Source organism: Amblyomma maculatum, chromosome 4 (genome assembly GCF_055883805.1).
Source record: "Amblyomma maculatum isolate TAMU_Amacu chromosome 4, ASM5588380v1, whole genome shotgun sequence".
In the NCBI taxonomy this organism is placed as follows: domain Eukaryota; kingdom Metazoa; phylum Arthropoda; class Arachnida; order Ixodida; family Ixodidae; genus Amblyomma; species Amblyomma maculatum.
The window spans coordinates 162,737,791-162,761,794 of NC_139347.1; the positions used below are offsets into that span (position 1 = coordinate 162,737,791).

Below are 24,004 nucleotides of genomic sequence, written 5' to 3' on the forward strand. Positions count from 1 at the left end.
AAAAGCGGAAAAGAACTATTATGTCAAATCTTTAGCTGTATAACAAAACTATCCTTGAAAGGAACTTTTCCTGTAAGTGAAAGAGTAAACTGATCAACTGTCCAATCATCACAGGCGAATTTTATGTCACCGTGTATCGGTTATTCGACAAACGGTTGTCTTTTTATTCTGTCGTGAAATTTCTTTTGCCGCCTTTGGTGGCTTACCTTTCGGGGTTCCCGTTGTGTGATCTCGCGTTGGAGCCATCACCAGGAAGGATGATGCAGGGCCCAAGGTCCATGTTTTTGTTCCTTCAGATGGTGGTTGGGGCACCCAGTCACAAAACGAGGTGTCGAAGTTACAGCCCAGGCGGTAGTCACCTGCATGTTGAACAGGTATTGATTTTCTAGTGCTGCACAGAGCCTATCCCAGGTAGCACAAAGTGGGCTATGAAGGGCGGGCCCCGGTGGGCCCGATGTAGGCAATGCAGGACAGCCCCGGTGGCTCAATGTGGGTGCTGCAAGAGGGGCCGACGTAGGCCCGAAGCGGGCTGTCGACAAAGCCCCAATGGGCCCCACTAGGGACCGATGCAGGCAGCCCTTGCGGGGCTGCCCACATTTTTCCGGCATTGTTAAAAGGGCACATCCCGCCAACTCCCCGCGATGGTTCTACTTTGGACCGATTTGGGCAGCCGCTTTGGAGAAACATTTTTTTTTTTAATTTCAGTTAGCCCCTCAGAAAATGACATAGAACCAATGCGGGTTCTATAGCGCTAGCCGCACTTGGGCTTGCCCACATTATTCTCATAAGGGTCCGACGCAGGAAATTGATGGAAAGCCCTAGTCCAAGTTTTCCCAATCAATATTTATGCGCATAATTAATTATTTTATACATTTTATACACTTTCTAAACAGCCACAATATTAAATTTTACAATAATTCATAATATTCATCTAGCCGAAATGACTTCATGTACATCTTGTTCAGGCTATGGATATGTGTGTTCTGAACAGCAATATGTGCAAGGAGTTTCAGGCTGTCCAAAGCAACCACATAAGAGACAACAGTTAGCAATCAGTTTGTTTTAGTCTTTGTAGCGCTATTTGCATGAGCGCGAGAACTAAAGCCATGTAAATTTCTAATCGACTAAACATGGGAACAACTGTTATACAAATCATCTATAATAGTAATTTAGGGCAACATCTAAAGCAAATAAAGGTTGGAAACAATGATTACGCAATTGCACGCACGCCTTCTAGCCCCATTACGACCGATGTGGGACCTACAGCGATTTTGTGTGGGCAGCCCCAATTTGGCGGGGTGTTGGTTTTGAACCTAAAGCCCACTTGCTGTTGCATGTGCCTTCGAATTCCCCACAAGGAACCAATTTTGGTATCATGCGGGCCCTCCCGCCTTCCAGCCCCATTACGGCCCATGTGGGGTATAAAGCAGTTTTATGTGAGCAGCCCCAATTGGGCTGGACGTTGTTTCCGAACCTAGAGCCCACCTGCTGTTGCACGGGCCTTCAAAGTCCCCACAAAGTACCAATTTTGGTACCATGCGGGCACGCCCTCCTTCCAGCCCCATTACAGCCTATGTGGGACCTAAAGCGGTTTAGCTAAGGCAGCCTCATTTGGGCTTCACGAGGGCTTGCCCAAATTGAGCCCTTATTCATATTTCACCTGCCCTCAAGTAACCTACAAGGGGCCGATTGGGGCAGCATGCGGGTATGTCCGTTTTCTTGCCCCACTATGGCCGATGTTGGTCCCACAAAGATTTAATGGGGGCGGCCTCATTTCGGAACTATGAGGGCTTTCCCATAAAAAGCCCACATTTATGTTGGATTGCCCTCAAATATCCGGCAAGGGATCCTTGTGGTCTGGATACAGGAATGTGCTCTGCATTAGCCCAAGAAACGCAGCTATGGGACCCATGCAGGAGGAGCAGGGGCAAGCCCAAATGGGGATCGCCCACTTTTGCCCCATCGGGGACCGATGCAGGTTTTAAGATGGTTGCCCCAGCCCCACTTGCCTACATCGGACCTACTGGGGCCCCACATTATGTGCTACCTGGGATATACCGTGAAGTTCATTGCCCTCCTGCCACTGGTTGCTATTTCTTATATGACGGACAGATGCATCTCCTGTGGGCGTCTCCTACGAAGTTTACGCATAAATAACCGGGATCACAATTTACATCGGTGGCTGAGCAGCTGTTTACAAAGCTGAATAAAGTGTGCCTAAACAGTGTTATGCTTGACGCAATAATATCACAACATTACCAAACTTAAGCCGTCAATATTGCCGCACTTACCGCAGCCCTGTTCATCGCTGTTATCTCCACAGTCATCCGCGTAGTTGCAGCGAGCGTCGAGTCCCACGCAGGCCCCGTTAGCGCAATGGAATTGCAAATTTGAACAGTTCCCTTCTTTAGCTGCGAAGAAAAAGGCTCGAATTACTATGCTTTCATCATATCACTTAGTATTTCATCTCGGCATAATTTCGGAACCCTAACATGCCATGCAATTTTCAAAACTCTGTGCTAGATCAAATCAACCCAATCCCCTAAAAAGTAGAATGGAGCGAGTGATGCGGAGCGCAATTCCAAACAGCGGGACAGATGCCTTAACGCGGCGCCTTTTAAGGCAAGCAAACCATCGAGGGGCGTCGATATTGTTGTTAGCTCAAGAAGCAGCTGATGCCAGCCGATATAAATTCCCGGAAGAATCAGGGCACTGGCAGTGGCCAGCCGGAAGGCCAGAAGCCAGATAGACAAGGGAACATCGAGCAGTCAAACGACCAGCCTATTATGGCCAGCAACGGTTTAATTTGCACGTTAGAAACTTTGCGGCTCCTCTATCGGTGTGCATAAATGTTCTCCGTCTTCACAGTACTGCATTTATTCTTTCAACCACCGCAAATAAGACGGGAATGCACAATGCGTATTCTGCACAATGCTTTACATTAAAGGTTGTTAGAATAATATGGTTTCCATTTTTTTAGAATCGCTTCATGCCGCAGGTTGCGATAGCTTAAAAATCGAATGCTGCGAACGCGCAGCATTACAACAAATATTGGGTGGCAGAGACAAGTTATGACTGAACGCGAGACCTTTGGAGCTGTTGTTTGGATGATCGAGCGAACCCCTACGCGCGGGCTCTTAGCAACCTTATCTGTCACAAACTGCTGGCCCTTGTCCGGATAAGATAATTTGTGGTGCTTTCTCAGCATACTGACTCGTCTCGCTTATCAATGCTTCTTTGGAAGAATAACTGATATGCCACTCTTCTGGGCCCTGGTTAGAACGAGGGGTAGAAGAGTGCTGCACATTACAAAAGTGAACTGCATATGGTTTTAGAGGGAGCACCAATTTGCAAGTCAGCGTTTCGACAATGGGCCTGGACTTGCCTTTGTCTGCACCCAGACGAAACAAGTCCGGGCGCCTCGCCGAAACGTTGGCTTACGAACTGAGGTTCCCCCTAAAACCTTGCTCGGTTGTCGTTCTTCTTAGTCCTATAATTTATGTTTCAGGAGGATATTTTTGCTGCAAGGTGAGTTCAATAAAATTTAATCAGTTGCACAGCTCATATATTGCAAAGTGTCCTTATCAGCAGCTTCGACAGAAGAGGTCGAGATGTGAAAACGCAATTTGTGCAGGCAGAAAGGCCCATGCACCGAATGATGAGGTGCTTGAGCGCAAGTTTAGGCAGCGTTATATCCTGCCAAATGATGGCATTGGAATTGATCAGTTCCACTTAGTTGCGTAATTCATGGCGGAAACTGTTGCTTGTAGAGCACACGGCGCCTTGTTATCCCTTCAATATTGCTTCCATGAACAAAATGTCACAGTAACATGAAATCGAAACAACGAATCAGTGCGTCCACTTTGGACATGTACGTACCTCTTATTTCTCATCACTACCTCTATATTCCGAAACACCTGCGCAACTCATAAAGGCTCATAAAGACTGTGCTGTGGCAGTGAGAAATACTGTAATGCAAAAGTTCCTAGTAATAAAAGTCAAGAAATTCGGGAAACCTGCTTCTAATTTAGACAGTTCCCAATCTTTGTTCGTTGGCACTGGGCACGCAAAATGAACGCAGAAATCTCGAATATTTGATGCATCCATTCAATTTTCTATGGCTCTGCTAAATAATTGGTGTGGGCGTAGTATACATTATATAGGTCACATTTTGCACGGTGGATTCAGTGTTCAAACCTTTAATGAAAGCTTATTTGTGCACAGTATCTAGGCACATATTAGTTGTCTCAAACTTACGAGCTTAAAACAGCGCCACTGAGGTCTGAAGTGTTCGCTAATAACGGCTAACATATGCCGCTGGTTTGGAAATATCCACGAAAGCTGGATATGCTCTGACAGCCTAGAAGTCTTATATGCGACTCCACACTAGGGTCCCATACTACATGGCGGTAAGTTTGTTTCTTTCGGGCTGATGTGCTGTTTTCCCTACACATCTTGGCAGAATATTTTAATGATCTCTCAAAAGCCATCCGTATTTTCTAAAAGCTATGCATAGTTGCCTTTTCCTTCTTGTCCCTCTTTTTGCTCACAGGAATTTTTTTTCCTTCACCTAATGACCATGAATGACCAGCTGCTTTACCTCAACAAATTTATAGAATGCCGATGGCACATGCGGTCCAAGCTGAACACCTTTTTTTTTCAAGATCTTTTTCTAAATTATCTTCAATTAGGGCTGACGTACGGTTTTGCATGTTTGGGCCTCTCTACGGCGGAAAGTTGTCACGGGCACCTTAAACTAAACCTATTTGTGCCCTTCTTATTCGGGAACAATTGATAATCGAACAGCATTTGCCTGCAGCTTCTGCAGCCCTAAAAGTCATTATCCGATCGAAGCTGCTCCAAACATAGCGAGTCTTATTGTTTTTGAAACGAAAATCTACCAGGTGCCATTCATTTGTTGCACAAAACCTTAACAAACCCCAATTCTGCTTGTATCACATTGTCAAAGAAAACAATAAATTGTGCTAATCTCTTTATGTCATTGCCACAGACATCTGCACATAGCTGCTAAGCCATTCCATATATACTAACGGAGTGGTACTTACCTGGCAGAGCACATCCCTCGTATTGTATGAGGTCTATAGCAAACATAGACCGCGCTTGAGAATACTGGCGGCCTGTTAAGGTGAACTGAAAGAGAAATGTTTCTTGTGGTTTAAAACAGAATATTACAAGAAAATCGAACTGTGATGAGAAAACCATTTTTTTATTGTGTTATATGTGTTAATGTGGCACCAACAATGAATTTCTAAGCTTCTTTTGCAAACAGCTCAGTAGTTAAAGACTCAGAAGCCTTACGATAAGAAGGTGGGACCACTCTTTCGTCCAAAAAATTGTTTTTAAATATTTGATAAGTAATTGAATATAAATAATCACATCAGCAGTCATGCAGGTATTACGAGATAAGGGTGTAGATGCGCTATATGTGAAAGTATTGGAATATATATAGAGTGTCTGCACCGAAACCACACTTCTGCCCGCAATTCAGAAAGGGATTGGAGGAGAGGGGAAGGGAGGGTCAAGGTGGCATGATCTTCCCAGTGCTATTTGCAGCTTGCTTAGAGGGCGCATTCAAGGACTTAAAATGGGACCAGTTATGCATCAGGGCCGATGGAGACTATATCAGTAATCTGTGATTCGCTGATGACATTTCCTTGTCAAGCAACTTGGGGCTTCGATTGAATGCATGGTTAATAATCTATGGTACAAAAAAGCGCAAACTAGACACAATGACGAAGATAAGGAACGGCAGAGACAGGCGCCTCCTTTCTTTATCACTCCATCTTTTCGCGTTTTTTTTCAACCATGCATTTAAACCCACTTGCCCAACTTTCTTATCCAAGATTAACAATCTAGACAGAAGACGCAAAAATGCAGGCCTAAATATTAATATGCAGTAGACTAATACAACGCTCAAAAGCCTGTAAACGAACAGCAGTTTTAATATATAAGCGAAGCGTTGGAAGTATAAGGCGATTATGTCTACTCCGGACAGGTAGTGACAGCAGATCCGAACAACGAAAGGAAAATAACTTGGAGAATAAGATTGGGATAGAGCGCATTTGGAAGAAACTTAAACTTTTTGACTAGCAGCTTACCTGTATAGTTCAAGAGGAAAATGTATCACAGTTGCATTCTACCGGTACTCACCTATGGAGCTGAAACACGGAGGCTAACAAAAAGGGTTCTCCTTAAGTCGGTGACAACGCAGAGGGTTATGGAACAGAAAATAAGTGTAACGTTAAGAGATAGGACGTGGGCAGTGTGGGTTAGAGAAATTACTGAAGTTACTGAAATTGTAGTCTAATTCAAAAAAAAGTGGGCCTGGGCAGGACAAATATTTTTAATAAAACAGCGTAAACAGGAAGACTGGAGAAGATTAAAGAAAGCTACAGCGATTTCGCGTGAAATAATGGATATTTACCACCTAGCCCCACAAAGCATTTTGTTGGATAGGACATATGGTGGGAATGAGGATAACGGATTGCCTCTAAAAGTAACCAAGTGGATTCCAAGGTAAGGAAAGCGTAGGAGCTGGCGGCAGAAAATTAGATGTGGAGACGAGCTCAAGACGTTTACAGGAGTCAAGTGGATGCAGCTGGCACAGAACCGGGTTAACTGAAAAAAAAATGGGACAGACCCTCGCCATGCAGTAGGTATAGCCCACGTGATGATGATAGTAATAATGGCATTCTTTACAAATCGCCACATGCAGCCTTGGGAACAAGGAAAACGTGCGCTTTGCTAGAAAAGCATTATGAAAATTTCCTCCTGCTGAAAACAGCGTCCCGCAGAAAAGATAACTAACTTTCTTGAGAAGGCTGGTTTAGAACGAAAGCAGCAGTTGTGAATAAAAGTTCTTAAGTGATTGTGCTTGGGAAATCATTTGTATACCAAGGTAAAAAAATTAATACATTGCTTTTTTTACGTGCGATTCAACGACCATTTATTTGCGTATAATGAGACCTAGCCAATGACAACTTCTTCATACAGATATTGATATCATATCCGTACAACGACGGTCTTTTGCTCTATGAATTTGCTTAACTATTACTTCACAAAGGGGAATAGTTTTCATTAATTATGTTATGAAGTCAGCCTGGCTTTTACCGATGACGTATAAAAGCGCGTCAGTAATGCCCGATGACGAAATATTTCACGTAGTGGGTAAGTAAGTTCAGGTTCAAGAAACTTCAGTCAATTCTCTCCACTTTAACCGTTCTCAGTCATATATAGCCTCAAAAACGTAGCACACCTGCGCTCGCAGAGAGGAGTTCCTTGGATATTAAGCATGTTCGCCCTGACGGTGCTCTCTCAATCGAAGAGGATGAAGCTCGATTTCATTGCATGTTGACAGGTGAAAAGAATGGTGGTTGCTTTTATTTTCAATTCTGAAGTCATCTGCCTGGATTCTCTATAAGCAGCGTTTTGAATTAGAATGTTAGAATAATATTCAATATAGTGTTGTTGGACATATATGGTGAAAAACTACAAATCAAGGCATGTGTATTTTCTCGAGAATATTTGATGAATTTCTTCTGCATTCACAATACAGCTCATAAAAAGAAAGCCATTCTCTCAACGAGGAGTCAGTGGAAAACAGTTCGGTGCTGGATTAGCTGAACTAAAGCAGCGACGTACTGCAGACGTTACACATGACAGCAAAGTGAATTCTTGGGTCTCTTTAAGCTCCTGGTGATTGAGGACGGCGTTACTCAGCAATATTCAGAATTGACAACAATGCCGAGAAGCTATAACATGCATCCGTAGGGTGCATGAAAGGTCTTTCTGAGACAATTCATGCGTTACGTCAACGCAGCAGCGGAAAACATTATTGCGTTGATAAAGTGACCCCCAAAACCGCAACGTCTCCAGCTTTCAGAAAAAAACTTGGCTCCTAACTGTGAATTTTACAACGCTCAGGAAGCTATCAGGAGCATAAAGAAAGACAGTTCAGTCGTCAGTCGTGTTCGACTCTTCGTGACCCTATGGACCATGTCACGCCACGCTTTCCGGTCTATCACTATCTTCCTAACATCACATAACTTCATCTGCAGTGCCTTGAGGATGCCATCTAACCATCGCGTTCGCTGCCTACCCCTTCTCCGGCGACCCTCAACATTTCCCAACATCAAATCTTTCTCCAGCGACTCCTCTCTTCTCATCAGATGACAAAAGTAGCTGAGCTTTAACTTTAAAATTTGACCCTCCAATGAGCAGTCAGGGTTTATGGTCGACAATATCGACTGATTTGATCTTCTGGCATTCCAAGGAACTCTAAAGAGTCTTCGCCAGCACCACAATTCAAACGCGTCAATTCTTCGACGGTCAGCCTTTTTCACAGTCCAACTCTCGCATCCATACATCACAACTGGAAAGACCATAGCACGAGTTATACGGATCTTGGTTGGCAGACTAATGTCTCTGCTCTTTACTAGGCGGTCAAGGCTAACCATTGCTCTCTTTCCCAGAAGCAGGCGTCTCCTAATTTCATGGCTGCAGTCTCCTTCCGAGGTAATCTTGGAGCCCAAGAAGAGAAAATCTGTCACAGCTTCCACTTCTTGTCCCTTGATACTCCATGACTTGATAGGGCAAGACGCCACGATCTTTGTCTTTTTAATGTTTAGTTTAAGCCCAAACTTCTCCCTCCCTTCTTGTACGCGCATCAGAAGTCTCATGAGTTCCACTTCACTGTCTGCCATTAAAGTGGTATCATCCGCATATCTAAGGTTGTTGATACGTTTTCCAGCAATCTCCACTCCAGCTGAAGACTCGTCCAGACCGGCCTTCCTCATGATGCACTCTGCATATAGGTTAAATAGGAAGGGCGACAGTATGCATCCTTGCCTCACTCCTTTCTCAATCGGAAACCAACCAGTAAGACCATGCCCAGTTCTAACTGTGGCCTCTTGCCCTTCATACAGGTTCCTCAGGAGACAGATGAGGTGAATTGGAACTCCCATCTCTTGGAGAGTTTGCCACATTCTGCTGTGATCTACGCAGTCAAACGCTTTCGCATAATCAATAAAGCAGAAGTAGATGGATTTCTGCAACTTGCTTTTTCCATGATCCAGCGAAGTTTGGCTATCTGGTCTCTAGTTCATCTGCCCTTGTGAAACGCCAGCTTGCACGTCCAGAAGCTCCCGATCCACATACTGCTGCAGCCTACCTTGGAGGTTTTTCAACATCACCTTGCTAGCACGCGAAATAAGCACGATCGTGCGGTAGTTGGAACAATCTTTGGCACTGCCTTTCTTTGGAATGGGGATGCGAACAGCCTCCTCCAATCCTGTGGCCACTGCAGGGTTGTCCAAGTCTTCTGACATAATGTATGCAGATTGTTAACAGCGTCATGGTGAGGGTTTGAAGCAACTCAGCTAGAATGCCATCAATTCTGCCAGCTTTGTTCTTAGCAAGGCTGGCTAAGGCTCATTTACCTTAACTCTTCAGGATGCCCGGCTCGAAATCAGTAATCACAACCGTCTTATGTTGGGTTTGCACATCCGGGCCCTTCTTGTACAGTTCTTCTGTGTAGTCCTGCCACCTCTTCTTTATCTCTGAGGCTTCAGTGAGGTCCTTGCCTCGTTTGTCCTTTATCACGGCCAGCTTAGCACAGAAGCTTCCTTCGATATCTTTGATTGTCTTATACAGAGCTCTTGTGTTCCTTAATTGGCTGTTGTCCTCAACTGCTTGGCACTGTATGTTCAGGAAGGCATTCTTATTTCTCCTTACTATTTTCTGAAAATCCGCATTGAGAACCTTGTATCTTTCTCTTTTTCTCATATCTTTTGCCATCCTCCTTTCCTCAGCTATTTGCAAAGCCTCTTCAGATAACCAGTTTGCTTTCTTGCATTTCTTTTGCTTTGGAACTACCTTAGTAGCAACTTCTTGTATTATATCACGAACATCAGTCCACATCTCTTCGGGCTCTTTGTCTTCTAGATCTAAATATCGAAATCGATTCCTCGCTTCCACAACATATTCTAATGGAATTTGATCCAGATCATCCTTGAAAGGCCTTCTAGTTCTCTGCGTTTTCCTCAATCGAAGCTTAATTTTGGCAACAAGAAGGTGATGATCGGTGCCACAATCTGCCCGAGGCCTTGTTTTTACTGCTTGTATAGCGCTTCTCCATCTCTGCCGGCAAAGAATATAATCGATCTGATTCCTGTACAGACCGTCCGGTGAAGTCCATGTGTACAGGCGCCTCTTGTGTTGTTGAAAATGAGTATTCGCTATGGTCCGGTTGTTTTCTTGACAAAACTCTACTATCCTCTGCCCAGCTTCATTTGGCTCATCAAGACCAAACTTGCCTGTAATTCCGGATATTTCGTCACTCCCGACCTTAGCATTCCAGTCTCCTATGAGAAAAATGACGTCTGATGATGGGGTGCGACCTAAAAGGCATTGTAGGTCCGCATAAAACCTCTCAACGTCAGGTTCTTCAGCAGTAGTGGTCGATGCATACACTTGGACAACTGGCATGTTGAAAGGGTGACCTTGGATCCGAAGTGAAATCATTCGGTCGTTTATGGGGTTGTACTCTAGCACTGTTTAGCCCATTCTTCTGTTTACTATGAGAGCGACCCCATTCCTTCTCTTGGATTCGTGCCCACAATAAAAGACAAAATGGTCGCCTGAGTTAAATTCTCCCATTCCGGTCCACTTGAGCCCGCTGATACCCAAGATATCACTGTTCAATCTGTTCATTTCTCACTTGCCGACATCCAATTTACCTTGCGTCATAGATCTTACATTCCATGTTGCTATGTGATATATCTCCTTGCAACATCGCACTTTCCGGTCGCTTCCCGACACATCCACAACTGAGCGTCCTTTTGGCTTTTGCCCAGCCGCTTCATTCGTCCTGGAGCTACTAGGAATCGCCCTTTGTTCATCCCCAGTAACATGTGGGACGCCTTCCAACCTGGGCGGCTCATCTTCCGGCGCCTTATCATTAATGGTATTGTGACTGGCCATAGGGTTTTCTTGGCAGGAAATAATGGAGTGGGTTGCCATTACCTTCTCCAGAGAATTAACGAAAGACACCAGAGGCAAACTGCGGTCCTCTGCAAAAGTTTCTGCTGTGCTAACGACAAGGCTTCGACGCGGTGTGCGCTTCGCAAATCACGCACTGAATTTATCCATGTGCTTCCACCTCTTTCGTCTCCTTCGTATGACTCCTCTTTCTGCTCCAATGCACTAAATATCGGCCATGAAATCTCCGCTGTTGGGAATCGTTATGCGCGCAGCTGCCAAAAATATGTGCAGCGCCGGATATTTTCATCATCTCCCGATGGTCATGATTCCAATATGTATACCGCCGCACCGCAGCGCACTTCTTCGAACGGAATGCTTTCTGACGTGTTCGGGATCTTTACGTTTTTACTCGTTGTACTAAAATCACTGGAAGAAACGTACACCTCTACATGAGCCGATGGAACTGAACGGCTGTTTTTATGCTCGAAATAATTTCTGGCTTTCATGTCTTTGCCAGCTCGTCGTGAAGAGGTGCAGCATCAGAGGCGCTCTCTCACAAACGTTTTCGCTAATGTTCCACCAGTAGCAATTTTATTTTGTGAAACTCTCGACCCACGGAAGTCATTGTCACGTATCTGGGCTGTCATTCGCGGCCTTCGCACATCACCTCAACAACGACACCCTTTCAAATCAATCGCGCTTCACCAGAGATGCAGTGAGGTCGACGTAGCCGAATAATTCTGCGCAAGAATAACAGGACCTTCAAACACACTCGCGCCACAGCAGTTTAGTGATGTTCCGCCATCGAGAGATTCACGGATGGATCTACTGTTCACACTGGAAGAAGTTGACGCTGCTCTCGCTTGTTGTAAAATGTCATCTTCGCCAGGGCCAGATGGTGTGACGTACTCTGCGCTTGCCAATCTAGGCCAAGAGGCTCGACAGGCTCTCTTGCAGACATACAACAGTTCATGGAGCGACGGCAAAGTTCCTAGTGAATGGAAGACAAGTCGTGTCATTCCACTTCTAAAACCCGGAAAATCACCGCTCGATATTAATTCATACCGCCCCATTGCGCTCTCCAGCTGCGTCGGCAAAGTAATGGAAAGGATGCTATTAACACGCATTGAGTGGTACTTGGAACGACACGAAAAATATCCAGATTTCATGTCTAGGTTTCCACGCGGCCGCTCCTCTATAGATAATGTCGTAGACCTGGTTACGTCAGTCAATGTCCAAAAGAATCTGAAAAGATTGACTGCGGCATTGTTTTTAGACATTAAAGGTGCCTACGACAATGTAACGCATGAAGCCATCCTAGATGCACTGGAAACTGCTGATATCGGAGGACGAACTTATAGCTGGATACGCAGTTATTTGTCAGACAGGGCACTGTTCATCCAGACAGAGGACGGACGAACATCCTCACATAGAACCCCTCGCGGAGTTCCGCAGGGTGGGGTACTGAGCCCCACTCTATTCAATCTTCTGCTCATCGGCCTAGTCGACCTGCTGCCTCAGTCAGCTCAGATCTCCATATATGCTGATGATATTTGCATTTGGGCCTCAAGCGTGACTCGACCCCAGGTTCGTGCAAGACTACAAAAAGCTGCATCGATTGTGACGTCATATCGTCGTGTACAGGGTCTTACTATCTCAACAGAGAAGTCTTCTGTGGTGGCCTTCACAAGAAAATCAATGTCACAATACGCAGTATACATAAATGGCAAAGCTATTCCTTATGAAAAGAGTCATCGCTTCCTTGGAATCGTCATTGATAGGATCCTCTCGTGGAGTCCACATGTCAGTGGCATGAAGAAAAGACTGACGGCGATTGCCCATGTTCTCTCCTTTATAGGAGGCAAGTCCTGGGGCTCGTCAGTGCACTCTATGCTGCAACTATACCGTTCACTTTTCCTGGGTTACATGCGGTACAGCTTTCCAATATTAAATAATATTAGGAAGACGAACATCGAGATCCTCCAAAGCGTGCAAGCTCAAGCTCTCCGCATCTGCCTTGGACTGCCAAAATGCACCTCAACGGCAGCAACGGTTCTTCTCTCCCGCGAGCATCCCATAGCTACATATATTGCTGTTAAAACCATGAGGACACATATACGACACCTCACCCAGGTTTCCCGTCATCACCTGGCAACTATCCCAACAATTAGACCACATACTGCATTTGCCAAAACCATAGCAGCTCATCGCACCTACCTTCCTTGACAGTTCACTCCAGCTTCAAGACCGAGTTTACCCATATGGAGCCTACATGAACCGAAGGTTTACCTATCTATTCCGGGAGTAAAAATAAAAACGGGTGTACCATTGCCTGCCTTGAAGCAAATGACGTTGGGTCACCTATATTCTATGCACAATAATCGTGAACACGTCTACACCGATGGCTCAGTTGCTTCAACAAGCTCCGCGGGGTCCGTAGTGATACTGTCGAGGTCCATCGTGCTGTGTATCAAGACGACGTACCCCACCTCTTCAACTGGTGCGGAACTGGCTGCCTTACGTGCAACTATTGAATACATCGGCCAGGAACTTCCAGGTGTCTGGTCCATTTTTACGGACTCGAAAGCAGCGCTTCAAGGCGTTCAAGCTACGCTACGTCGTGGATCATATGAACAACTAACTGCAGAGATCCGCGTGCTATACCACGACGCTACATCAAAAGGTCATGATATAATTTTGCAGTGGCTACCTGGACATTGCGGTATTGAGGGAAACCACCAGGCAGACCAAGTTGCCCGTTCTGCACACAACGACGGAACTACAGTGAACATTGCTATATCTAGAGGTGACGCAGCTTGTCGACTTCGTTCCTTAGCAGCGGAGCTAACGCTTTCAGCCTGGAACAAAGGAGAATTTTCCAATTGACGCCTCAGGGAACTAGACCCTGGGCTGCGCCTTCGTGTTCCCCTTAACAAAGGGCGGCGCGAAACAACACTGATGCGCCATATGTGACTCGGTGTTGCATTCACCAAAAAATACGCTTATGTGATAAGAATGGCGGATAGCCCTAACTGCGAAAGATGCAGCATCTCCTTTGCGAGTGCCCTGCTTTTTCAAGCGAAAGATATGCGCTGCGTTCGGCTCTGGAAAATCGTGACAGCCGTCCTTTCGCAGAGGAGAAAATCCTCGGCCCATGGCCACAGAAGGCGTCTAACGGCAAAGCCTTGAAAGCACTTATGTGTATTATGAGAGACACAAACTTGATTGAGAAACTGTGACTGTGCTCCTCGCCGCCTTACCTTTCCTATCATTCTCTTCTATCTTTCTCCTTTAAACTCCTCATTCCCCTTCCCCAGTGCAGGATAGCAAACCGGAAGCTTTCCTGGTTAACCTCTCTGCCTTCTCTCTCTTTCTCTCTCTCTCTCTCTCCCCAGTGTAACGCCCGTGATTTTTGTCTGACACTATGACCGACGCCGTCACCGATGCGCACGCCTTATTTTGTGAGTAACAGGACCGTAATAGCGATTGCATTAACACGCAATGAAGTTGACGCTTGGAAAGTCAGCACCTCCTCCAACTATCCCGTCCCATTAGAAACGTAATGGCCGGTCTTGAGACATGTAATTATTGCGAGCTAGAGCGCTGACGTTCCTGCGACTACCACCGCTTTACAGTGAATCCTCTTGGCTGTTACTATGCTTAGAAATTTTAAGAAATCGCATGTTTCCAACGGCAGCTTTTTTATCAGAACATTTTTTTGGATGACGTCAAAAAAGTAGCAACTAATCATCTCCCAATGAAGGGGCTTCAAGGTTTCGCTAATGTTTTTTAAAAACACGTTCACTTTTTGTTTTATTTTTGTATTGCATCCTTGATTTTTTCTAAAGGGCCAAAAAAGATATTGAGATCGAAATTTTCCTACGGTTTGAAAAATTAGATCGCATTCGCCAATTTGTTCATGTTATAATCGCAGATTATTTACTGTTCTGTAAAACGTATTCTGAAAAACACGCTCTGCTGAAGTTTTAAAGTATGCTTACTTATCGGTGCGAGAGCAGGAAGGATATTAAATGCGGTGTTTCGATATGCTTTGGAATATTGCACTTTACTTATCTATACATATATACTCAACGATTGTGTCACAATTATCCTAAAGAACTCACACCACTGATTATTATGGCACGCCTCAACATACGGCACGAACGCTGGAGGAAATTCAAAAGCAAAGTTATATTAAATAACTTGAGAATATTTTAAACGAAGAAAATTTTGCGGAAAATTGGGTGCCATCGCTGTGAGTACGTTCATGAAGTATGTCATAAATGTGTATGATTGTCTCACAATTAAACGTTATGCCTCGCAAACCTGAAATTTGCCACATGATTATGAATTTTTTTTACTCAGGCTTGGCCTGAGAAGCACCATTGTATTTAAATCGAAGGCGCTGTTTAGTGTGCTAATGTAAGGCTAATATTAACGTTATTATGTGTCAGTGAAGTCCAAGCAGCAATTGTCAAGTTCTATAGTTAGCCGCAGAAAAAATTGAAGGAAGTGCTCAAGTTGCTTTACATTATATTCTCAACTTTTAAATCTGTCAATATTGAACATAAGATTTTTACGCTGGACTATTGGTGGACGTAGCAGAACTATTTCTGAGAAACAAAAAATGCCACAACAAAACAAAAGCAGAAAACTAAAGCCGAATTGATTCCTCCCCTGACACAGACACTACGAAGAGGTTAACGTTTTTTGCTGCAACATCGCCCTGTTACTAATACTTGAGAGACCATAGGATTCTCGGCTCAAGTGATTTCTATACCAACACAAGAAATATTGTCTTAAGTGTCATAGAGGGCCGTGGGGGGGGGGGGGGGGTGGAGGGGGCTGCAGGGTACTCTCCTCTCCCCTTTCGTTTCATATGCGGCGGTTACAGGTCAATGCGACTGCTTCCTGTTTTGAGCAAAGTGCTGCGGTACGCCATATATACTACAGAGTCTTAGTTTTCCTCTCGTTTGTGCGAGTAAACTGGCAAGATTATCATCATCACCATCTGCTAGATTGGTTTCAGGAAAAGCATCTTCAACTAATGTTTTATAGTTTCTATCTTCCCCCCCCCCCCTTTATCAGCCGATGCTGCTATACACAATCGAATTCCTTAATTACATCTACCACTCCATCTTTCAAGGCCTTCGTTTGCCTTTTTCACAAATCAGGTCTGTTACCCCAGCATTTTCTTGTTCAGCTGTCTGCTTTCCGCGTCGCATGCCGTAGAAAAATCTATATTCTACTATGATTTTAAAGTAAGATAATATTAACTCGGCTTTGGTATCAAATGAAGGATACGCTTTACATTTTGTAGCTACTGCAACCGATGGCAGTAGTGTGTGAATTATTGTGTTACAACTTTAGAGAACCTTTTTCTAGACCACAAGATTTTAAAGCTATAGGGCAACTAAAAAGGTGCATTACCTGCCTTCAGTAGCCTTCTGTACCATCATCACCATCGTAAGGTGTAAGTCGCTAGTGCTGTCCTAGTTTCCAGGAAAGTATGAGTGTAGGCGCTTTGAGAATTTACAATGAATACACCCCCCCCCCCAATCACAGAAAATATAAAAATATATACTATCTAGGTGGCCAGTATTTTCAGCGTTTTTATCCATTACTCGCCAAAACTCTAAAAAAAGGCATGCAGTGATTTCTGGTGTCCCTTGACCTCCGTAGAAACAAACCGTAAGAGCTTTAAACGTGCCACTCCCTCCTGCTCTTTCGTGTTGAGCAGCGCTCATTTAAATTTGATTGCTGCAAATTATGCAATATAAAGACCCTTTCGCCTCAGCCGTAAATACAATTTGTGGTTAAAGCCTACTTAGATAACATTCTGTTTAATCGCAAAGTATATACTGACATTATATGTTCTCAAACTATCTAATGAAGTTAAACAAACCATTTATTATTCCGGATAATGCTGCCAAAGAGCTATCGTATTCGCATAAAGAAAATTGTTCCTCTTGCGCGACTTACGCTAATAGGCCCGGGATACCTTCCGACTTCCACGATGGCGTCATTCCACACACCTTCCTCTGGAATGTTGCTCAAAGCACTTAAAGTCCATATCGGAAAAACAAGCCCACTGACCCGCAGTGACAGGTCAACATCCACAGAAGATCCTGCCAATAAAGAAACCAACATAATAAAAACAACGGGAATAATGAAAAATGGCACTATTGAGCTGGAATACTTGGTTTGAATTTGCATGTACTTATTCTCTGCTTCAGTGTAATTCCGAGGGCGCGCGCATAATGCGAAAACATAGTGTGTATTTATTAAGGATACACTGTACCAATCTAGCACCGATATTTGCAAAATGATCCTCGGTCTTAAGGATAGCAAAGGTAAAGCAGTGGTTGATGTTGGAACCTTAAATTTTTATTGGGTAAAGCTAGTATTCTCCCAGTCCATATTCAAATTACAAAAAAAAAACATTTTTTTTTCTAGCATTCTACTCCAAATAACCACAGGAAACGATCGATGTGAGGCTTTCTTAACTGTGCAAGCATTGTTGGGGCAACGACGACTGTCTATAGGGTAAAGAGGACAACTCCATATTGGCCTTGAATTTGTTGACTCCACACTGGTGTCATTTCTAACTCAGACCTCATTCCTACATGTAATGCACATTGACTTTTTGTTGAGTGCTTAAAAGCAGATAGGACGTACTTAATACATGATGACATATGAAAAATCACTGCATACTTCGAGAACTGATATTGAATAAGGAAACTAGTACTGGGTACCCCTTAAGTACACCAACATCAGCCCCTGTGGGATAGATCAGGGAAAGTCAAGATAGTGAGTGCCTCTTTAAGCCCCATTTGCCCTAAATAAGCATTGATAGAGGGGGGAGGGGAGGCGGGGTAAGCGGTGTGAAAAAAAAATAAGGCTGCTGATTTAACTGGTTACGATGAATGACACACATTTGTAAGGTAGAAAGCTATGCCCATTTTAACTCTAACTTGATTTAACGTTGTTTATCCTGAGTTGTTTTTGGTTATATTTGTTTGTTTGCGTCACTGAGCTGTGTCTATTGTGTTTCCTTTAACTCGCTTGAACATGAGAAATTTGTAAATCTGTATCTCCATACACAGAATCATTATCATACAGTCAAGAGCTCCCAATTTATATGAGAGACTATACTAAATAAACATAAATCACTTCTTAAAGCAAGCCGTACGCCTGCGCTAGCTGGCATAAAGGTTTCGAGTCTGAATGGCATCTAAGGGACCCAAGTTGGCTTCTCATTTCTTACCAGGTCTTGCCTACTCCTGCTAACTCTCGATGCGATGTGTTCGCACGACTTTACGAAACACATCGACCAATCAGTTCCTGGGCATGCAATCTGTGAATTACCACCTGTCAAGTGTTTCTTTCTGTCATAACGAATTTCTCGTCTTCAAGTGCTGTCCCATCTGCCCATTCTAAAGTGGTGGAGGCACCGTGTAGGTTGCTAATATCGTGCAACAAGTCCCAAATATAGGCCACTTCACATGGGCTGCGTACACAAGACCAAAATGGGACACATTGTTTGGAGACAGTGAGAGAAAACATTGCAGCTTTTTTTACTAACGTCAGTTGTCCAGAGAGATGCTTTTAGCAGCAGCGAGAGATAAGTTAAAGGAATCAGCATCCGTTTGTGGCCTTGATGCCATAAACTTTGCTCTCAGACAAGTAATCATTCGGTTGAATATCTTTGTGTGCGAGAATCTAAAATATGTGTTTATGGTCTACCTCTGACCAAGTGATTTAAACAGCTTCTGGAAATGACAGTATATTCCAGCTAAATTCATTTAAAATGTCAAGGATGGAGTGGATTTTGTGGCCAGGTAATTAACTTTGTGGCTACAGGATACTAGTGAGCCGACGTATAGCAATTAGAAGTCAGGCCCACGTTCTCGCCTAATCTGTTCTAGCTAAAAACACTTGATTTGGTTGACGTATTCTGGATGGAGGAGTGTTCGAAATGTGAAATGCCGCACTGCTTTCCTCCCAACTCTTTGAAAGCAAGAAGCATGCATATCATCAATGGACATTTAAGAGCCTTGCTGATAACTTTAAGAGAGGCAACTGGTGAACTAGGTCATTTCGTAAATAATAGCGGAATTTTTGCTGCAAAATATATTACATATAGCTTAGCAAACACGCTGCCTTGTGTTTTGAATAAGTTGCATGCTGCAAACGTTAATATATTATGAGCATGCCGCAAACGTATGAAGGATGTATGTGATACTTTTTAGGTTTCACCATCCTTTCTTTGCTTCTTTATCTCTTTCGTACCATAAAGTGTTGACATTTTTTGTATAACCAAGGGCATGTTTTATATGAATTGTGTTTTTGTTGCTTTTTCATTATTTGTTGTGCGCGTTTTCTTTCTTTGTTTTTGTTTTCTCCAATATATCTCCAGCCATTGTTTGACAAGCATCGTTTGCATTTAGTTATGTTATTTGTGTCAGCAATTTTAATGTTGCCTGCTATCCTGCAATGTAGGGGCCGAGGTTCATGTCAAGCCACAATTTCTGGCTTTTTTTCCTTCGACCCTCCCCATGTGTACATGGGAAATAAATTGAAATTGAAATTTTAACGCTGCGGACGCGCACACAAAAATAAGTTCTCGAGGTCAAATAGTTTAGTAAGCACCCGTATTGACCTCTTTCTTGAGTGTGTCTTTGAGCTACTATATCTCGTTATTATAGCTGATACCAGCACAAATTTTGCCATTTGTGAGCTAAGTCTTGCGGTATTGAATTCGGCGCCGTAACTGTACGAGAACACAATGGGGAAGACTAAATGAGTTACGATCCTGCTAAGATGGGCTCGATCGACCAATTCTCCTACGCAGAGCGTTGCAATTTTGTCCACAAACGCAAGCGAGGATGCAAACGCAGTTGCATTTCGAAAGTCAACGACATAGTTTTTGTTTTGTTGTCAGCATAGGTGCATAAAGCTACACTCAACCGAAGAATTCCTTGGCTCTCAGATGTGTTACACTTATTCTCCTGCATATATATATATTTTTTTTTTCGGCTACTTCAGCGCTAATTATTGCTGAAAAGAATACAAGTGTTTTCAGTTTTGTAAGCGTTCGCATATTTTCCATTCTTGTGTACAAACAGAAGAAATAAGGTTAAAAATGTAAATTATTTCTAACGTTAGATAATGGCTAGGGTAATGAATCAAACAAATTGGCTCAACGTTTAATTAAAAACGACAAGAATTGACCACTTCAAGACTATAAGCTTGCACACAGGAGAGTGTCGTTGACATTGCCTGAGTAGAAATAGCAGAAAATAAAGGAAGTTTCCGAGTAAAATTTTGTAGCTGTGATCAACACATCTCTGTGAAGTTTATAGATTCACGCCTCAAAGTGAAGTATTATGAATATAACACAGCTAAGAGGGATAAAATATTCATCTCTGGAGGTAAAAAGATTGTTCACACGCAATAGACGTCTAATTTCTCACAGGTTATCTGTACTTTGGGAGACTAGTGCCAGTGCTGCAAGGAAATGCTTGTGGGTTGGTTAATATTAAGCATTTTGCTTAATTGCTAAAGCGGAACATCATGCATGTAGACGATCAAAATGCAGCGAAGAATCCAGTAGGGATGCAAAAGTTTATGAAATTAAAACTTTTCGTGAATGAGCATTGAACCTACAATTTTGTTGTCGATACTGTTGTTGTTCCGTTTATGCCATAAATACACTAAGAGTATGAATTCAAAAAAACACAGCTCACCATTTTGGATGTAGTTGTACCAGAAATGTAATGCACACAATTTGTTGGTGTTTCTGATAATGGGCGACTCGATAATGGCGCGGCCAGGTCTTCGAGATACTGTATCGTTGGAATATAGCAAAAGGTAATATCCTGCAACAAAAATTAGAAAAGGGGATTTACTGGCTTCTTTTTGATGGAAGCAGGTTTTGCGTCAGTTATTATATTTATTTAGTAGTGGCGTGTTAATTAAAAGGCAGTAATCGGCTTCGTTAAAGACGCCAAGAAGATGTTTTGTGCAGACAAATGTACTGACGCTGACGAAGAAAAAAGTTTCTATCAGTACCCCTTTATTTTACACGGAATATTGTTACTATTTTTTGAAATAATATGATTGATGGACCTGATGGATAACGAAAACCAGAGATGTTAATGACGACAACATGTTGTTTCAGGATTTATGGTTTCGTTTTGTGAAATGGCGCCCTGTAGGGTATTCGCTGACGGGCTAGAAACTTTCTATTTATTCAACTTCAAAAATGGGTATAAGTTTTGGTGTCATCAAGTATGCTTACAGCAGTGAAAAAAAAAAGTAGATAAAGTGAAATAACGTACTCCGAATGTAACTGTGGCAACTTGTGGTTCGAGTCTTTACAGTCTGACATTTAATAAAGCTTGCAAGAAGCGAGTTCCCGTGCAGCGCACATCAAAATGTTGTATACTGAATGCCAGGTCCGATAAAGGAAATGCGAAGATAGGTGAGAAAATGACGGGGAAGAATAAGGCTGCCAAACTTGATGTGAAATGCTCATCGGCGTTATATAACAGGTGTGGATAAATGGAAAAATTTGGAGTCACGAATCCTGCATCTTAGACGTGGAAATCATATACTGGTTTTCAGCACCGGCTTGGCCGGCTCAAGGCTGCGCCTTGCGCTGCGCTGTAAAGAGATAGTGAAAGAGGCCAGCCATATAACTCCATAAATTAAAATTTCTCTATGAGAAGTCCTGATTGAGTAAACTTGCGATGAATTTTCATCTCAGATACCTTTTGCTCTCCGGTAAAATTTCAAAAGCAGGTATGCTATCTGTAATTTATCTTCAGATATAATGCTTATCTGAAAATGAATTAACAATAAGTTGTTGTTATTGTTGTTGTGGCTGTAGGAAGAATGAAAAGAACTTGCACGGGCCTGCTACTGGCTCTGACGATGAGCCACCTCCGCTGCCTTGTACGAACAAAGAGAAAATAGGCAAGAAAAAAAAAGAACAGGGAGAAAAAGACGCGCGCCGCAACAACAGCCATCGTGCACCACCACCGAAGCCGATAGCGGGTGCAATGACGGCCCACAACAGACGAAAACTCAGTGGTAGGCCAGCCCCCGCCACAAGAGGCGGGGCGCATCGCGAACGCGGATGTCGTCGTAAGAGACGCATAACACTTTATCTAATAAAAGATGTGTATTTAATTTCAGTAAAGCGCTATTTCTTATATTTATTCGCACTGCTACCGGAATCGTATGGTGGCCACATCTAGGGGTAGAACATTCAACCACCTTGCCTTTATTTGTTCCAGAAAACTAATAGCTTCTCTTCTAGAAGCCGTAAAGGAATTCTGGCTCAGAACAACTTAGGAACTCGAATCGCTGAAAGGATGAATGGATTTTTATAACGGTTATACTGCTCGTAATAAACAGCGTTACCTGCATATTTATCTCATAGGAACAAAAAATGGGGTCATGTATTAAACGAAAGGCTCAAACATGTGCGGAGGAGATAAACTTGAGGATCAACTCTGGGAAGCTGTTTCTGTAACAATGAAATCTGTTGCGGGGGAGCTTAGAGCCATGACAGTTGTTCAAAACTTCAGCCCGTAAAAAAAATTTGCCCAGCGCATAAAATGGACAACATTGAGTTCTTGAAAAACACTTCAGATCCAAAGCACATCTTATACCGGTTCTCGCACACAGACAATTTGCGTCTAACACGCAGAACGCTTTCTTTTTTGAAGCGCACTAACCATTCCTTTGGCCATCAGCCCGTGTAAGAGGCGACATCGCTTCGTCTCCTATAGCCTTCCGGCGCCATGCAGTCCTGTATTTGTTGAGGTCGCCGTCCAGCGTCCAGCCACATGAACCTTCATTAAAGTCGCATTCGCCACAGTCCCGTTCATCAGCTCCGTCATCGCAGTCCGGCACGAAGTCGCATACTCGATCTAGGGTCACGGTCTTCTGGTCGCATCGTATCGTCTCCGTCGTTCTCGCTGTGCAGGTATGTCAGGTAAAAATGTTTCATGCCAGTACATACCGCAATATATTTCATGGAACATAATTGCTGCCGCTATTATTCCTTGGCAGACAAAAAAACTAATTGCGTATTTTTGGCCTTTTTTGACTTACTCAATTCGTCGCAGTGCTCATCGTTCACGAGTATGTCGTCAATAGCCACGAAGCCATTTGTATTCTTCCCAGAGGCAGCGGAAATAAACTTTCTCTGAAAAAAAAAAATTTCCCACGATTACATTACTTCCTAATGAGAAATTTCAGTGCAGCTCATCGGCTGTTTCACCTTTTCGATAGATCGAGACAAAGAGTTCGAGCAAGACACGTATCTAAAATTACAGACATTTTGTTTTTAATTTTTCACGCGTATTCCTTCAAGAAACACTCCACTAACAGATCTTGGCTGTCATGAAAGAAGCCTTGTAGTCGGAGAAATGAAGAGAGCAAATGCGGGAGGCAGCGCGTGAACCCATAGGAACGTTGCGCGACGAACACAGAGCAGCGACTGACTGATGCCGCTGACGCCGCTAGCGAGTGAGAACGAGATGCACGCACCGTGATCCGCTGATAGCAAGCCGGAGTTTTGTCAGCAGAAGAGCACTCTCGCCGCCACGCAGGAGGAGGAGGGACCCCCTTTTCCTCTTTCTGCATAGCGGCGATGGTGTTCTACGCAGTCACGTTGTCTTGACTCGCTAGCGGCATCAGTCAGTCGCTGCTAGCGCTGCCTCCGGCGACCCCGCCTCCCCCTCCATTCCTCGTGTTCTCCGGTTGCGGCGCGCGCTCCTGCCCCCATCGTTTCTCCACTGAATGTATTCACCCCCTCTTCCTGCGAGGCTCCGGTTGCCGAAACGCCGGCTTGAACTGGGGGGATGAAAGGGGGCGGAGCTTGTTACGAGGCTGGCCGACGATGACGCGAAACCCAGGAACGGGCGCCAAAGAGCTGCGCTCTAAAACATGACCACGTACAATTTTTATTGCGTGCCATAAAAGAGGC

At 43.8% G+C, this 24,004-nt stretch overlaps 1 protein-coding gene across 2 annotated transcripts in view; it reads right to left on the reverse strand.

Annotated features, from left to right (window-relative positions):
* Window positions 1–24,004, reverse strand: part of LOC146193389 (MAM and LDL-receptor class A domain-containing protein 1-like) — a 301,641-nt gene that overhangs the window by 103,509 nt on the left and 174,128 nt on the right. For both annotated transcript variants that reach the window (XM_084602739.1, XM_084602738.1), the window contains 7 exons: window positions 23,128–23,221; window positions 22,749–22,991; window positions 20,751–20,882; window positions 16,984–17,129; window positions 5,067–5,151; window positions 2,292–2,411; window positions 207–359 (listed from right to left, as the gene is read on the reverse strand). In XM_084602739.1, the coding sequence (XP_084458865.1) occupies window positions 207–359; window positions 2,292–2,411; window positions 5,067–5,151; window positions 16,984–17,129; window positions 20,751–20,882; window positions 22,749–22,991; window positions 23,128–23,221 (973 nt within the window). The remainder of the gene's footprint in view (window positions 1–206; window positions 360–2,291; window positions 2,412–5,066; window positions 5,152–16,983; window positions 17,130–20,750; window positions 20,883–22,748; window positions 22,992–23,127; window positions 23,222–24,004) is intronic.